The sequence below is a fragment of the Urocampus carinirostris genome, chromosome 1 (assembly GCF_059441175.1).
Source record: "Urocampus carinirostris isolate Australia breed hairy pipefish chromosome 1, RoL_Ucar_1.0, whole genome shotgun sequence".
Taxonomy (NCBI): domain Eukaryota; kingdom Metazoa; phylum Chordata; class Actinopteri; order Syngnathiformes; family Syngnathidae; genus Urocampus; species Urocampus carinirostris.
The window spans coordinates 14238941-14257532 of record NC_142349.1 but is presented as its reverse complement, the minus strand read 5'-3'; the positions used below and the strand labels follow the sequence as shown (position 1 = coordinate 14257532).

General features: G+C 39.4%; 1 protein-coding gene across 1 annotated transcript in view; it reads left to right on the top strand.

Moving 5' to 3' along the window:
* The first annotated feature begins 1869 nt into the window (after positions 1-1869).
* Positions 1870-18592, top strand: part of LOC148373631 (rho GTPase-activating protein 29-like) — a 76675-nt gene continuing 59952 nt past the window's right edge. Inside the window, exons 1-2 of the mRNA XM_088327533.1 lie at positions 1870-1999; positions 5010-5370. Of these exons, the coding sequence (XP_088183659.1) occupies positions 5103-5370 (268 nt within the window). The 5' untranslated portion in view covers positions 1870-1999; positions 5010-5102. The remainder of the gene's footprint in view (positions 2000-5009; positions 5371-18592) is intronic.

The following is an 18592-nucleotide window of genomic DNA, read 5'->3' as shown; positions in this document are numbered from 1 at the left end:
ATGGATATTCAAATGATTTATGTATGTATTTTTTGTTTGACCCTTATCCATACGTTTTGATTTTGATTTTAGTAATTTGCATTATTTTTGACATATGCATTACTGAATTAATATCCTGCACTTGAAATGTTTTATACAGCTCTTTGAGCTGCGATTCGTTTGATCTACAGTGCTATACAAATACGTTTGATTTGATGTAATTGTATAGTAGATTGAAATACTTTTGGTAAAAATATGTTTTACATGTATTGAATTGTCTTGTCGTTGATATCAACATCATACATAACGGCACTCTAGGCTAAAGATGCAATAAAGACTTTAAAGAGAGTGATAAAATAAAAGACGGTCAAAAACATGAGAAAGTAGTACTTAGAGACTGGCCTGAGTTGTAATAATAGCGCAATGAAACAATTGTAACAGTGGTGCAATGAAAAGTAGTGCAACAACAGAAAACATTTAACAGCAGCAACAACTAAAAATCTAAAATAAGATACAACATATATATTTTCACAGTTTTGCAAACTTTTTTAGGTTGGTAAGGCCCTGGAGAAAAATATGTTCGTCCTTGGTTTAAGGGACTTTTAGCACCTACTATAGGGCAACAGGTCAAAGAGGTGGTGGCCGGGGTGAGAGGTATTCTATAATGTTAAAAGGGTCTGCTGCAATTATCGCGAGCCAGCAATGTCCTCCAAATTGGTCAAAGAGCAGCCAACGATCTTCTGAGCTGAGGTGATTACTCTTTGAAGTTTTTTTCTGTCATGTAAAGGAAACCAAAATGTATTTACCCTTTCTATATTTTCTAGTTTACCGTATTTACCTGGTTGGTTGAATCCCTTAACCACATGGGTCGTAGAGGCACCATTTCCTGTGGTGTGTCTTGGGCAAGTACAGCCTTGTAGCACCCATTCCTTTCCGGGCCAACAAAGGTTTCCACCCAGTCTCAAAACGGGGACCCTCCCCTGTGTCAGGGAATGTGCAAACCACTGCACCACAGAAACACTGTTTCGAATCGTTCCCCGACAATATCAGAATCTACTAAGTTACCGTCTGCAACCAATGACTGAGACGATCTGGAGTTTTTTTTTTTATTCCCTGGACAAAAAAGAGACCGTCAACAGTGGAGAAGGCTGCCCAGAATTGCTTTCTCATTGGTGCCCCGACGACCCATGTGATTGAGGGATCCGTGGACCGTGAACAAAAAAAATCTTAAACTGCGTATGCATTTTAAAAACGGTTGAAAACAATGGAGGAAAACATTGACAAATGTGTATGTGTTAGATACTATACACCAAAACCAAATTATTATTCCAATCCAAACTTGCCTATCCATCATTACCTGCCTATTATGCCCCCCCCCATGTTTATACTTTGTTTTTATTCGGTGTTTATTGTCTGTTTTTATGACTCACTGTTTTCATTCTGTGTACAGTGACCTTGGGTGTCCTGAAAGGCGCTTCAAAACAAAATGTATTATTATTATTATTATTATTATTATTATTATTATTATTATTATTATTATTATTATTATTATTATTATTATTATTATTATTATTATTATTATTATTATTATTATTATTATTATCTAGTTCAACACCTATCTGCTCTGTTATAAATTATCTTGCTGTAATTTATCTTTACTCTAACAGTGATAAAAATGAACTCTTAAGATACATTTATTTTCGTTGTTGTCACTTTGACGATTATGCTTTTTAAATCCCTTACGGGTGCGCTAATTCTGTAGACGTCACAAAGGTCCCGCCCTCTCTCCTGTTTTTGGCCAATCAGCACGCGTTTGGACCACCACATGACTAGCGGACTAGTGAATTACAAATGATTTGAGCGTTGCCCCCACTAGGGCTCCTGTAGCTGCTCGTACATTTACAGTGGGTACGCCGTTGCACACACTGTGCTCTTCGCAACTTATTTTTCTTTCTACTTATAATTTTGTCCTGTAACGGTCTGGATACTTTTGTTGCCATGCCCTTTGAGTGCTGGATAGGTGAGTTGTGGAAAATGTTTTCTTTTTATTATTTGGGTAGACTTTCATGTTTAAAGTATTAACATAAAATGCGAGTTAGCTTTACACTGTAAGCATTATGCATACAGCAAATATACTGTTTTAGTGTTTACTCATACTATACTAAAATCGTTTTCAATAATAACATCGCACTGTAAAGATTTATCGAACGTCATGACTTCTCTTTCATCATGAAAGATCTTTATCGTTGCAATCAAGATCTGTATCGATACCTCAGCATCTAATGTCGATATCTTCGCAGCCTGACGAGCAGTGTAAACCGCGTTATAATGTAATTCGTTATATTTACTCGTTACTTAATTTTAAAAGTAATTGTGTTATCCCCAGATTACTGACACCCAAAAGTAGTGCGTGACTGTGAAAGTAACGATCTAGATGCAAATTACTTTATATAATTACATTGAAGCTGACCCCTAAAGGTGATTAGAAATGGCCACATAGTAAAATAAATTGGAGAAAACATATAAGCCAACCTTTGGAAGTGGTGAAGCCTGCTTATTTACTAGCTGGTGGAATTTTGAGAGCTTCCTAACTAACAGTTGTCTCTGAGCTTCAAACACTCAAAGATTCCCTTAATTTCTGGGTAATGTCCATGATGTTTTATTTTTTATCCACGGATATCATACAAATAATTTTAAAAGCACAAAATTCTGCACTCTTTTACTGTAAATTCTGAACTTGTGTCACCCCATTGATTCATTGTTCCTGAATAAGCCACAAACCCTCCTCACACGCTGCTGGTTATATTACTACTGGTGACACACAACTAAACTTGCACATTTGTACTGACCCTTCTGTAGTGCAGTGGTTAACACATTCAATTAACATGTGAAAGGTCCCTGCTTCGAGACCACGCGAAAATAGTTGGCCCAGAGAAGAAAGGGTGCCACTAGGTTGTACTTGCTCAAGACACATCACAGGAAATGGTGCCCTTACAACTCTAGGGATCCAACCAATTTTATGACCGTAAATACAGCTTATATGTGAGTATATACAGTATGAAGAATGTCACAATGTCAGAAATTACGGGGCCTTGTACTTTGTGCTTGAGATGGCGCCACTTTAACTGTACTCAGTTGTACTTTGTAGGCTCATATAACCAGGCCCCCCTCAAAAAGTTGTGTCGTTGGTGGATCACAAATTGTATGTTAGGTCCTGAACAAAGGGATAACCGTTATGGATTCAAAGATATTATAATCCACGATTTGCTTTTAAAAAGTATCGCAGTAATTCACCATGTTGTAACGACAGGAGAGTTAAACATTTTATTAATACCGCGTTACCCTACCCGTGACTGAGAAAAGGAATTGCGTTCAAGGAATGTGTTCTTTGAAACGCGTTACTCTCAACTCTGGTCATGACTTATCTTTAACCATGAAAGATCTCCATTGCGATCAAGATCTATTCTACACGACTGTCTCGGAAAATTTTATTATTGTGATATAGTTCTTGTATTATTTTTGGGAATGCAGGGGTGTCAAACTCAAACGATTCGAAGGGTCGGATGGAAAGTTATCGTACTTTCTAGACTATGAGACACACCTCAAAAACAAAACTTTCCCAGAAATTAGAAAGTGCCCCTTATAGTCTGGAAATTCAGTAAACGGAATCAGAAATGCATAACGATACAATGTAATGCCTTAAGTAGAATAATACATTTTCTTATTCAAATTATTAATTCATTTTCTGCATTCAATTATTGTTGGTAATATACTGATTAAAGGGCTAACCTCAAACCTGTCTTTTTTCATATTCTCCTTTTATACTTACTTTTTTCTTAACTTCTTTATACAACATAATAATTCGTAATATAACGCATCAAAGCAAGTGAGCCGGCTCTCTTTAATGAGTTGAGCCGAAAAAGAGACAGACTTCCTTTCACTACACAACTACCACTTGGATGCAATGGGAAATCCCTAGGTGGCAGACGCATGCGCACAGTAGCATCAAACTGCTCGCTTCGTTTGCAAAAAAAAATAAAATGATATCGAGATAGAGGCTACTGCGGCAAACTGGTTTGACTTGATTGATTTGCCGTTTTGTGATAGTCGGTGTATACCGGATGGTACCCATAATTGATTAAATTTGCGTTTTTCCGTACAGATTTTCTAGTACGTCGTACACGTCAAAATACATAATAAATGTACATTGTACAGGAAAAACATACAGGTTGACAGGTCTGTGACCAGTATGGATACTCTTTGCTTGTATACGTCATGATCATTGAAAATTTGAGTTAATTTCAAATTATGATAAACACAGCACAGATTTTAGGCACTAAATTTTCTTATTTTTATAATTAAATAATAGACTGCAAACCTTTACAATATACAAAATCAATAGAAATATTTACATTACACCTGTTTTAAAGCAAAATCCCCCAAAAATCAAAACCAAAAAGCAGCTATGTAACAATAATACAAATACATTCTCCACTAGAACACTGGAATACCTTACATTTTACAATATTTTGTTGCAAATAAGGTGCCAATTTTTCTCATTGGCTCTGTTATCACAGTGGCAACTGATATACAGACTTTTGTTCCGCAACATGTTAACAATTTTGGTTTCAGCTTGTTGCTTGCTGTTTGCATTGTGAACCTTTTTCGTGACTTTTTAGATGTGTGATGTTTCACTGTTGCAGACCACTCTACCACACAAATTTATACTTGTCAACCAACCTCAGCCTATTTAACCTCTTATTAATGACTAATTGCTCTTAATAAACAATAATAAACCTCACAAACACAACACGGCACCTGTTTACTGACTGCAAGATAGACTATGCAGAATAAAACACGGTTTCCCCGGACCTTATGAGAAACACTGAAAGCTATTTTTTCCTTTGGCTGTCAGTAATCTTTTATTTTCAACTTAAAAATATGGTCAATTATTACAGGATCCATTACTTAATCAACCAATGTGAAGTTTAGAGACCATTGCTCATCTTCTTGACCCTACGTGTTTTTAGGGGGAGCCGATCAAGTTCTGTGCGTCCGCACAGTTTTGTAAGTCCCAAACTACGCTGCCCGGGAGCCTCCGTAAAAACTGCGAAGGCAGCGACATGAAGCGCGCTCCCGCTTTTGCGGCGTCAAAACATCACTCCAACTCCCTGACGGGCTCCTTGCCAGCCTGCTCCACTAAGACTTGGGATGCAGGCCACAGACGGCGCTCCCATGTCCCGCTGACTGGAGCTGATCCGTCGCACAGTACATCGGGGTCGGCTTCGTGCCCACCCGGATTGGACCCGGAATATGTCATGATGCTGGTGAATGATGTCAGATGGTTTGCCAACGTTCTGCTTCACCTCAAAGAAGCCCTCCAGAATCCAGGTCAGACAATAATTTATTACAGTGTTTTGAGAAACATTGCATCACTACGACCTTGAAATTAGAATGAAGAACTTCTATCCAAATTAATATGTATTGAGCCTCTTAAAAGAATGTCATCAAAAGGCCAATTGAAGTCGCATTTGTTTGTAATACCGTAGTTTCTGGACTATAAGGCACAACCAAAAACTCCAAATTGGCCATAAATTTGAACATGTGCCTTATAAACTATCTTATGTACAGAAGAAATTGGAAATGCATACTGGTGTATTATTATATTTGTTCAAATATTGATCAGTCTGTAATGATTGTTGGCCACAGATGCATGACAAAAGTGGCAGAGGGTATCAAACCCGGGGAGTGACTGTAAGGGCGCCGAATCCTCACCCCAAGGCTAATAGAGACATAGGAAAAGGCAAAAGGTCTCATCTCATTGCCACACTATTTTTAGTCATGGTACCAGTTACAAATGTTAGAAAATGGAGAAAACAGAAAGTGATTAAAAAATTGTGATAAAACTTTGTTTCACTTTTTCTTAGCTCAAACGAAGCATTGGATGTGACAAACGTTGCTAAATGCGTGCGGCCATGCGTTTATAACTTTCAGGATGACCAAATTAGGGCCCAGTACAATAATGTGGACTAAAAAAAGTGTCATGATAACATAAAACCTAATGCCTTTTTGTGTATCGTCTGTATCACTAGAACTCGATTGCATAGAATCCGGCGCGCTCCGCTCCTCCATCTACTGTAGGTTCAACTCCCGTTGCTTCCAAAATTTGCAATTTTGATCAACGACATATTTCAACCATTCAATCAATGCTCAATTTTGGTACTTATGTTTTTAGTGCAATCTTAACCCTTACTGTACTTTAATTCTATGCACCTTATAGTCGGTTTGCCTTATATATGAAAACAACAATCACAAATGACCTATTTTTGGGAGTGTGCCTTATAGTGCGGAACAAACAATAGCCTTAACTCAATAACCACCATTTACGATTATAAGAGTTAAATTATTTTTATTGGACTAGCAGGAAAAAAAAATAATTGCCACATTTACAGGTGATATATATTGACATTGGCTTAACTTTTACTGCTGTACTTTTTTATTTTAGTGTCAGCAATCACAAAATTCAAATTATGTTGTATATCGAGATTGTTTTTTACAAGACAAAAGCAGTATGGCATTTTCTTTTCTCTGCGCCCTGAGTGTTACTGGCACTGGTGGATCGATACTGTACAAGCAAAATTGATACATTGCTATCAATATTTTGTTCTGGCTGGGTAATGTTTTCATTTGCTTTCTTTGTTACGCTACAATGACTTTGCTGCGGTTTGACCCCTCATTGCTCTGCTGCACACACGTGCACTCTTGCACACACACAGTCACACAACCACTCCGGGGTCTAAAAGTGCTTCTGGCAGCGGGAGTGATTTGTTTAACAATTCCTGTGCTTACTGGAGGATGGCCTCCGAGAGTGAGTCATTGCTTGTGCATTTACATGGCAGAAAATGAACAAAAAAGAAAAATATAAATCTTGTTCTGTTGGCTTATCAATTTTGCTAAATTGAAATATTATTCTTCATTTATTACTGTACTTTCTTTATTATTGTCTTGCTATATTTATTTCTCAATGTTTAACATACTTTTTGAAGGCTGTAAATAGTAAAAAAGGAGTACATTTTAATAATGAAAAATAAAAACTTAAAATGAGTAGTAAAGTGAGGATGCACCAAAATAATAATAAAAAATGTTCTAAAACTGAAATTGTAGCCCTTTTTCGAAATACCAAAACAAAAAAAAAAGAAATAAATTTGGTGCCACCCACAAACCCACAAAAGTCCCCTGCCAAAAAAACAAGAATAATTTAGAAACATTTCTGTAACCTTGTTTGAAGATGGCACTACTGGATTTGATTTTTATACAAATTTTTTTTCTTTTTATGCGTGGGAGTTAGGAAGACGCTGTTCATACATTTCCATAATTCCCTAATTTAACTGTTGGCATGTGATAATGACCCTACTACTTACATACCCACTAATGTGCTTTAAGCCCTTTATTACATACAATATCATTTTGAAATCCATTTTTTTTTCATCCATGTTTCCTAGAAATTTATCAGAGGTTGGTAAGGCCATTAGGTGTATTAAATTATATTTCCTGTCAGAAAACAAAGTGGAATAGATGAAGTAATGCTGCTGAAAGATCTAAACTGCAAAAAACATGATTTTTTTATCCTCAAGGTCACTAAAAGTTTATGTGTCCTCTCCTAACTTTGTAAGAGTTTTATCCCTCCATCCTTTGCAGGTCAATAAAATAACGTATATTTCAGACTATAAGGCGCTTTTAAGAATTCGCCTTATAACCTGGTGTGCGTTATATCCCGCCAAATAAAATTGGAAATGCTTACTGTAAATATAGGTGTGAGTTACTACATGAGGTTTTACAGTATGGTGACATTCCGTATTTGAGAAAACACTGATCAATCGATAATTATTGCTGGCCCAATATATTGTGTTACGATTTGCTTGTCATAACTTCTCAGTTTTATATGTTTACGAACATAAAAAAGCTAGTATGGTATTTTGTTAAAATACTTTTTTTTTCTGTTTCTTTATTTTACACCATTTTAACACAAAGATAATAGAGAGACAGTTAACCTAACAGAATACAGAACAAAATGCACAATGCAAATCAGTGTAAAAACATGTGCTCCCGAGAAGCTATAATGCCTTTTCATAAGTCCTCTGTACCCTAGTGGTGAAGTGACTGCGCCGCTATTGCCGTGATCCGAGTTCGATTCCTATTGCAAACAATGTGATTAATTAAATAATGTGTGTAAGTGTATGAAGACCCCAACAGTTACATGGGAAGTCTTACTGTAGTCTCAACAGTATTTGACAAAAGACTATTTTTGGGGGGTGCACCTTGTAACACAGTGCGCCTTGGAGTGAAAAATACGGTAATTGCTTTTCTCAAGGTGTGGAATCGTTTATCCAGAATCATTTGCCTGACGCACTCGTTGAAATTTGTTTTCCACTAGTGGTTTATTAGAGGTACACTGAAAAGTTATGGTTACAGAGTGAAAAATATTTATGGTTACTAATGTATTACTAGTAAAGATATATGGCTGGGTAAGGCCTATTGGAGTAAGCTGGAGCAGTCAAAACATGTACTAAAACAAGTTTGAGAAAATTTCTCGTTTCAACAAATAAATTATATTGAAAAATATATGTACATTATTTTCTAAATAGCACAACAATACAGCTGAGGGAAATAAATTAAGACTCCCAATGCACTGGGATAGACACACACAGATAGTCTATAGAATAGAATAATATTTGTTGAATGGGCCCGTCTGCTAAGCTTGCCAATTCTCTCCACGTTTAACAGAATGCAAACAAACAAAATGGCGCCCTTGGTCGGTGTCGCGTTTATTACTATCTAACGTGTCAAGTCGTTACTACACGAATGACAGTGAGACCAAGAATAACAGTAATTTGTTAGCCCAGGAATTTAACAACTTAGCTGATATGCATTTGAGGCTTTAGCTAAGCAGACCACGGGGTACAACAACTTGTGTTAAACCCCAACCGCAACCACTGAGTCGGGGTCTGGAGGAGGTGAGGCCCTCATGACCCAATCGGTGAACTCTGACCCCATTCTCAGAAAAGTCTCTGTCGGACCCTTTTAGTTTACTTTATTTCCCCTGACGACTTGTGATTTCCACCGTTACTTGGTTGGAAAGTATGGCTTTTGAGTCAGATATGGCCTTTTTCATGAGTACGTCTACCTCTGTTATTTCAATCATGCTAATCATTCTAATTTTGCAAACCAAGGCAACACAGTCATTGAATGGTTTTGCTCCAGGATATATAGGGCAGAATAGGGCTGCATGATTAACCGAAATCTAATCGATATTGCGATGTGACGCAATGTTTTTCAATGATTTACAGTTCCACGTTTGGGTTTCTCATCCCCGTAGTCATTTGAGTGAAGGAGTGTTTGGCCAACCAGAGTTGTCACAGTTCAGTTTTTATCGGCACCGGGCCAATCAGATGCAAGTTTTATCGTCACTAGCCAATAAAGGCGAGGCAAAGTTCGCAAGATGCACGCTATGCCACACAGAGCATACAGCAACACTTAACAAAGCTCCCCAGAAAAGCCTGTCAAGACAAAATGTCTGTATGATTTATCTTTCATGCCAAGTCTGCAAATTAGTGTTCAAATTGACTAGCGTCTTTTTCGTCAACTTACAAGGGCTGTTAAAAATGAACCTATCAATTTAAAAAAAATATATATATATCTTCTCATTCCCCTTTAAGACATTTTTAATTACTTGTTTTTCAAATCACCGGCCACCATTATATCCACAAGGTGTCACATAACTCGTGTTGACATTCATAGCATCTGCTAATCATTCTACGTCCCTATGTCACGTGCTACCTTAGCTAATGCTTTTAATCGGTTTTGGGGGTGATGAAAAAAAAAGAAGAAAGAAGCTGTGGTCGACGTTCTCGCTCTAGCTGATGCACCCTCCTTTCCCCCACTCTCTTGCATACTCTGCATTCCTTTAGAACAAATGTTCACTTGTGGCCGTGCAGTGCCTTCAATAGTGGAGCACTAGGGAAGCTGTGAGCCAGGCTGATATGGAAAAAGCCTCCCCTCCCCGGAATAACCCACAGCCAACCTGCTAAATTTTGCTTGGAGGGCCACTGAACACCACAGTGTCCGGTTTTTCTGGACGCCGCCTTCGGGGCGCCCTTACAAAACTCCTTTACGCAAGAACCTCAGGCATCTCTATTTTCAGACTTTCCAATTGTGTGACTGCAGTTGGAAATATTTTATGAATGTTGCAGAATGCAGCACAGACACATGTGGTCTATTTCTGCAAAAGAAAAAAGGTGTTAGCCAGTGTCATCATGGCATGCTGATAAGATTGGATTCTAGTCAAACTGCATTGTTGTATATCACATAGCCACATGCCATTGTGGCGTCCCAACACCTGCCTGTAAAAGCTGTTGTCGTTGCAATCATCTTTAATATGGATCCAAGTTTAATGTAGATTCTACAGACCCGTAATAGTGGCAATTTATTCAATTTGGGGTGCCTACACTTTGCTTTTGGGGGTACCTGTATAAGAACTGTAATTTGGTAGTAACTCTGTGGGTAGATGCTGTCGAAGTCCTGGTCAATCGTTGTTATATGTAATGGGTATCAACTCTGACCAAGTGCAGGTAAATGTAACCTAGCAGTTATCTGATAGAGCTATGACAGAAGAAAAATGCTGCATTTTGCCCCTTTTAAACTGTATACCAAATCTGGCTTTTCCTGGGGTCACTGTTAGATTCCGATGTACAGTGGAACCTCGGTTCTCGACCATAATCCGTTCCATTTCTTTGTACGAAAACTGATTTGTACGATCACCGAAGCCGTTTTTTCCCATTAAAAGTAATGTAATTTTTTTTTAATCCCTTCCAACACCCTGAATGTTTATCTTGAATATTTAACGTAAAGCTAACCCAGGCTAATCGTACGTTCGCGTTAGCGTAATCTTCCGTACGAAAGATTACGCTAACATGAACGTGCAAAAATAAAAAAATCAGGTCGTTTACACGTCATTTAGCACCCGGGTCCCCACAACAAGTGGTGAGCGGTTAAAGGATAAAGAAAATAATTATGAATAGGATTTCTTACCGGTCGGCAGAAGCCATGCTGTATTGCTGAAAGAAGGGAAATTCGCACACCTTCTTCATATTTTGCTATTATTTCTTTCTTAAATGCAATAGTTGTACGCACTACTCCTCTTTTTTCACCTGTAGCAACTTTGCTGCTTGCACCAACCTTCTTCCGAGGCATAATTAGGGGTAACACTCCCTTCACCGCTTTTGAAAAACGAAAACAGAAAAGGAGTGCGTGTTGCCGTGACAACAGTTCTTCACGAGGGGTGGGGGCAATTTACACTCGTACGCCGCTCAGCGTCACCCCTAGCGTACCGGCGTTCGAACTCTGATTTTTTTGAACGAAAAGCGAAGCAAGAATTTCTCAATTTTTGGTCGAGAACCGATTTGTTCGAACTGAGAGGCGTTCGAAAACCGAGGTTCCACTGTATTATTAGTTGTATGATCAAGCTTTGTTTTAGAATTAACTGACTGGCACATTTTGCAATTTTCATTCAATGTAAATTACTAGAAACATAGTCACACAGAAATTGAGTTATTTATTTGAAAAAACTTTTTAAAACCATCATGAAAGGGGCTGTCAGAATTCATGCCTGATACTTTCTAAAATAAAAGGGTTGAATTTTTTTTATGTCAGACAAGAGAAAAAACATGGTGGCGCAGTGGTTAGCGCGTGTGCGGCACAGTTCTAAGGTCTTGGGAACCTCCTGTGTGGGTTCAAATCCAGCTACCGGCCTTACTGTGCGGAGTTTGTATGTTCTCCCCGTGCTTGCGTGGGTTTCCTCCGGGCACTCCGGTTTCCTCCCACATTCCAAAGACATGCATTTCAGGTGTATTGGCCGGTCCAAATTGTCCCTAAATGTGAATGAGCGAGCGAGTTGTCTGTCCCTGTGTGCCCTGCGATTGGCTGGCAACCAGTTCAGGGTGTCCCCAGGCCCACTGCCCGATGATTGCCGGGATGGGCTCCAGCACCCCCGCGATCCTACTGAGGATAAGCGGTGCAGCTAATGAGATGAGATGAGAAGAAAAAAATTAAAAGCCTTTGCCCCAATTTCATCCCTGTTTATTGGTTATAAATCTGGAGCGGTTGATGTGCGTACCCGCCCAAGTGTGCCAGCTCAAGTGGCGGGTGGCGCCCTCAATCGAATGCCATCCAAACAACATAATGGCCTAATGGGCTGGGAGAAAAAAAGAGTGAGATTTGTTGGGGGGCTGTAACCCCCTCCCATGCCGCGATGCCACGTGAAGGATGTTTTTGTGTAAGGTCTTGGTTGTGCTGTGTTTCCTGAGGTGGTTATTTACGATTATGGGCCAGGGGGAATGTTTGTGTAGTAGATTGGTCACAGTAAAGGAGGGTCGAGAAATTTACAACTTGGGACCAATTTCTTGTCTAGCTTTGTGCGTCACTTTGTTGTTGTACCAAAAGTCATCTCCAGGACACATCCTCATAGTTGCCATACTTTCCGGAATTGGGCCAAAGACGTCCTGCACAAGAAATGGAGAGCGCCTTGTCCCTAATGCGCAGCGTTAGCATTTGGCTTAATGTGTAAAATGTGCTTACAACATAATTTCAAAAGCCTTTTGATGTTCTCTTTCAATTCTTTAACATTGCATTTGACATATAAGGGGTAGCACGGCAGCGCAGTGGTTAGCACATGTGCGGCACAGTTCTGAACCTTCCTTGGTGGAGTTTGAATGTTCTCCCTGTGCTTGCGTGAGTTTCCTCCCACATTCCAAAAACATGCATGTCAGGTTCATTGGCGGGTCCAAATTGTCCCTAGGTGGCGAATGCGTGAGTGAATTGTCTGTCTCTGTGTACCCTGCGACCGGTTGGCGACCGGTTCAGGGTGTCCCCTGCCCACTGCCCGAAGATAGCTGGGATGGGCTCCAGCTCCCCCCGACCTACTGAGGATAAGGGGTGCAGATAATGGATGGATGGATTGACATATAAGGGTCTCAAGTAAGAAAAGTGCTGTGTGATAAAAGAGACACAAGTGCATATCAATTCTATTCTAAATTGTATATATTTAATTTAAAAGGTATATTCCAATTGATTTTCAAGATGCTGAGCTGTGACGTCAGCACCAGCAATCAGTCGGTCGCCATATTGTTTGAGTTTTAATCGGTTGAAGATGTTACGAGTGTTTTAAGCAAAGTTTTAGTAGTTTTTTTGAAATGGTCTAGGCATTGTGTCGCAGATGGATTCATAATGCTAAAACAAAGGGAAAGCAGCCAAAAAGGGTTTAACAGGCAAAAACCCACAGGGAAAAGCGCCAAAAGGGGCCTAACAGAGACAATTAGCGAAATCTGCCCGCAGCCTCGGCAGAAAAACCCAAGGCTGACCGACCAAAGAACACGCAGTGAGCAGTCAGGCTAACCGGGAACCAACAACAAAAAGCAGCAAGGGCTAAATAAACTAGGGAACACGGGAATACCAGTGCTATTGCGAGGCTACCCGATCAAAACACAGGAAACAAAAAGCTGCTAGCCAGGAATTAAAACAAAGGACATGGTAAAATCGGCACTAAAGCCAAGATAGCAGGCCAAACGACACACGGCGGCAAACTAACAAGTGCCAACTTGGGGAAAACAAAATAGGAAAGCCCTCGATAGGTCCGACACTCACGTGGAGCTTGCAGGACAAAATTATACTAAAAGTGACACACATGGTGGAAAAAACAAATGAAAACCCACAATTGCCTATCTCCAAGCTGAACTGAGCGGTATTTAATGGCTGTTCACTTCAATCTCTTTCTGTTTCAAAGCTGGCCTGATGTTATGTTCGCAACAAACAAGCCAGATGTGTCAACTTTAAGACTAAATTCCTCAAGTACCCCTGCGCGTGGAATTTTTTTCAACATATATGCATATTTGTGGCGAGGAACACTACACGTTCTGTGCCTCATTGAAAACAACATTGTGTTTTTGGCAAATGCTTTATGGTGTGCAAGTATGGCTTTGAATTTCTGCAGTCTTTCAATTGATTTTGACTGGAGGAAGTTGTTTTGGTGCAGTGTCAAGCGACCTAAGGCAGAGGCCAGACCTCACACATTGCAGTCGGAGCTATTAAGACCCCACCAAACCTCTACCCCATCCCCCCTTTCATTGCACTCCCAAGCAGGTAGCTGTTTATGGAGCGCCTGCTGTTTACTGTCTGGGCAATGTCTGCGGCCCCCACTCACCCTCCAAACAAGGCATGCAAAACTCAACAGTGGTAGCTAAAATCATTTGGGTAAGGAGGCTGTAAATTGTGGTTGCTGACCAAAGCAATTCCAGTTGGTACCCATCACGTCTCACATGGCCTGTAAAGGCTAAGTTCTACCTTTTCTGCTTTCCGACACCATTTTCATTTCAAAATGCTGACGTTTCTCTCTATGAATGACTCAACATGACTGGTAGCGGGTGCAGCTTCTGTAAAGTGAACTGAGTCAACACGCGTCACCCCTTTTGAATTCTTATGGAATACATTGGTCGCACTCAGAAGTTTTTTCCCTGATGCTTTTCTCGCCTTAGCTGCTGGGGCTTGTTTTGCGAGAAGCTCATCACGTGTTTAGACAGGCTCGCTGATTGCCGGTTGTTATCAACCAGCGAAAGAGGGGTTTGAAAGGGGGTTATAATCTCTGTCAGGCCACCTAACACTTTGGATTCAATTTGACTACCCCAATTCCAATGCTGCAGATCCTCTTAATCAAAATTATTTATGGAATTACATTTCTCAGGAACTACAGCCATTTCTCCTTGCTCAATTTAGTGAGATGCCTGATTAATTGTCAAAAGTCTCAAACTAACAATAATCATAGAAACTGCCTTAAATGTTTCCGTCACCCCATCAAAATGTAATTACCGTATTTATTTGTGTAAAACGCGCCCCCGTAATTTCTGATTGAAAACGGGTATAAAATTCAGTTCTACTTCTCAGCTCAAACTTTGCAGTTGGATGCAACGGGAATCGTACCTAATCCTAACCATGAGACAACTAGTCACATAGATGACATATGAAAAGGCATTGAATTTTATCTCATGATCACACCATATTTTTGATGAGAGGAATTTTGATTTCGTTTTGCATTTCACATTCAATGACAATACATTTGATTCATTTTTTTATTGTATTCCAGAAATCGTTAGTGACACATGTTGTTGAATATGTGCGGCCATGATTAAAATTATTTATTGTCAATGTGAACTATGAAAACAGTGACAACATAACATTTACAATGTATTCATCTAATTTCCTTTTAAGTCTGATTCATCAGCGGATAGAGCAAAGATTTGTTTCCTTCATTGTGCTTTTTTACGTCTATTTATATCTTTTAGGACGACTTTCTATTTTACCGTTCTCTCACATTCGTCTTTGATATCCAGACTAAAAATAGTGTGATAATGAGATAAAACCTAATGCCTTTTGGTATGTCATCTAGGGTCATTGTAGGATTCAGGTTTGATTACCTATGCGACCAATGATTTGCAATTGTGGTCAACGATATTTTTCGACTGATCAAATATTGTGCAAATAAGAGAAAACCCTGTGTATAATGCTGGCCAAACTTTGAGTTATTTTTAGGTAAAGAAAACTGCGTGTCATACAGAAATAAAAATAGTAAACCTTTTTTGTATTTTGAGGTTTATAAATCAAACATAAACATAAAAAGTAATGTTGGGGACAGTCCTCTCAGAATTTAGTATGGGGCAGTTGCTGTTTATCCCAATTCTGTAAGAACAAACTGATTTGCTCCTGCTTTGGGTGCATTGCATTTGGGTTCTTTAAGCCATGGCAAATTTAGTGTGAGACTGTTTAGTATTGAGTACTGTAAATTTTTCTCAAAAATGGTGGTGGGACTCCTCTTTGCAAGGGGAAACGAGTTAGTTGATGGTGACTGATGAGGGCTTGGGTCAGGGGTGTCGCTTCCTTTTTACAATACAGGCCCTGGCCACTGTTATCTCTACCAAAACAATGGCACGGACACCCCTACTGCCACCTCAGCCACCATCATCGTAATCAGGCAGCCTGTTTCCAGGCCTCTTTTTTCGAAGGCATTGTTGTGACAAAAGCACTCATTCCTGATTCTCGCCGCCTTTCTCTTTTCTATCACACACTGCCTCCCGCACAAACAAAAGCGAGCGGTTAGTGTGAGCTGTCACTTGAGATCGCAGCTCACAGCTTCATTTCTTTTTATGTTTTGAAGACGCTTGTCTCTTTTCACATGTTTTTCTGTCATTGTAATTCATCAAGCGGTGTGTCCGGGTGGAGAGTGGGTATTGTCGATTATCTGAGTGGTGCAATTAGACCAAGCTCATATTATGACTCTCAGTTCATTAACGATATATTAAACATGTATATCAGGGGTCGCCAAACTAGGTGTGCCAACGAATTTAATCCGGCCCATGAGACGATGCTGAGAGAAGCACAAGAAAAAATATGAGCGTGTTCTTGTCAACAATGACCTGCAGTTTTAAATACAGTGGAACCTCGGTTCTCGACCATAATCCGTTCCAGAACCCTGTTCGAAGACTGATTTGTTCGATCACCGAAAATCGTTTTTCCCATTAAAAGTTATGTAAAATCGTTTTAATCCGTTTCAACACCCTGAATGTTTACCATGAATGTAAACATGAAGCTAACCCAGGCTAATCGTACGTTCGCGTCAGCGTAATCTTCCGTACGAAAGATTACGCTAACATGAACGTGTAAAAATAAAAAAAAAGATTATGAATAGGATTTCTTACCTTTGTGGTGGACGGTGGGGAGAGAAAAATCATCAAAAGTTTTTCAACCTCTTCCAAAACTTGCGGCAGTTGCTTGCTTATAGCGCTAACTTCCTTAGCCGCATCACTCGATTTCACAGCCTCCTTATTCTTAACTATCGTACTGATAGTAGATTTAGCCATGCTGTATTCACTAGCAAGATCGGAAATTCGTACACCTCTTTCATATTTAGCTATTTTGTCTTTCTTCAAGGCAATAGTTGGACGAACAACTTTTTTTTTCACCTGTCCTGTTTCCACCGACCTTCTTCGGAGGCATAATTAGGGGCTAAAACACCCGTACGCCGCTCAGCATCGCACCCTAGCGTACCGGCGTTCGAACTCCGATTTTTTTGACCGAAAAGCAAAGCAAGAATTATTCGAAATTTTTGGTCGAACACCGATTTGTCCCAACTGAGAGGCGTTCGAAAACCGAGGTTCCACTGTACATCCATTGGATACCACCAAAGCCATGCGCCACTCCAACTGTTGCTGTATATGCTGACTACCATTTATCAAACAGAGAACATTTATGGAAACCCCTATGTAGATGTGATCTTATTTAGAATAGAAGTCTCTGTTTAAGGCAATACAATTGCACTTACCTTGTTTTCCTGGACTGTGTCCCTTTGTGTACCCCCATAACAACTACATTTTTAATTTCGCCCATGGCCAATATTGAAATAGCTGGCAAAATTTCTGTATATGCTTTTTTAAAAGCCAATTTCATATATCAATATATCACATTTTATGCAATAAAACACTTATGAAGTAGACCTTTCGCATTTAGTTTTCCAATGCAAATTACCACATTTAGTGCTTAAAAAGGGAGATGTTACTTTCTATTTAAGGTTAATTAAAGTTTTTATTTGTAAATGAATGTTTATTTCTGTTTTGTGTGTTTCAAAAGCAATTGCATGAAATGGTCCCTTCATAAATAAACAACTTGTGCAAGTACATGCAAATGAAAGAAAAAATAGATTAGCTTATGTTATCTATTTTCCTCATGTATTGCAGAGGAATCGGATTCAAGACTCTATCGGTATATACAAAACCTAAATACATCAATCAGCTAATTTATTTTCCGGTGTAGCCCCTGCGCACATATTTTCAAAGCAATGCAGCCCGCTACTCAAAAGTTTTACCCCCCTCCCTGGTTTATATAGTCATTAATTATATCATTTAAAAAGGGTAATCAATAAAAAATAGCATTCACAGAATAAGACATTTAGGGAATATGTGTGGGTTGCTTTTGGTTTTTGTGAATTTCAATGTGATAAAATAGCCTGGCAAATAAAAAATTATAACAAGGATGGATCAATAAATTTTATAACATCCAATAAGAAAGACGTGTTTGCGATGTTAATTCACATGCATGCTTTGAATTGAAAGCCCACCTGGCATCATGCTTACTGGGTTTGTGCTTCTTGGGTCGCCTTTGATTTTCAAAGCACCTAAAGTACTGGTGAGCTAAACAAACCAGAAAAGGAAAGAGGGCGAGCTCTTTAATGAGGGTCTATTGTCAGTGACTTTAAGTCGAGGGGGTTGGGGGCACTTCAAAGAGCAACTCTTCAGGCATGGGACCGTACGCAGGCGTGCTGGGGGTGGGGATCTTGTGGTAAACAGGTAAGCCATCCCTCTCTCCTGGGAGCTTTGTTTCAAAAATTTGGGATGCCAATATTCCTCCCAAAATGTTTGAAACTTAAGAGCATCCGTACTCCCTGGTAAATGGTAAATGGTCTGCATTTATATAGTGCTTTACAATGTGCTTCACACTTCCTCTTTCACACACACAT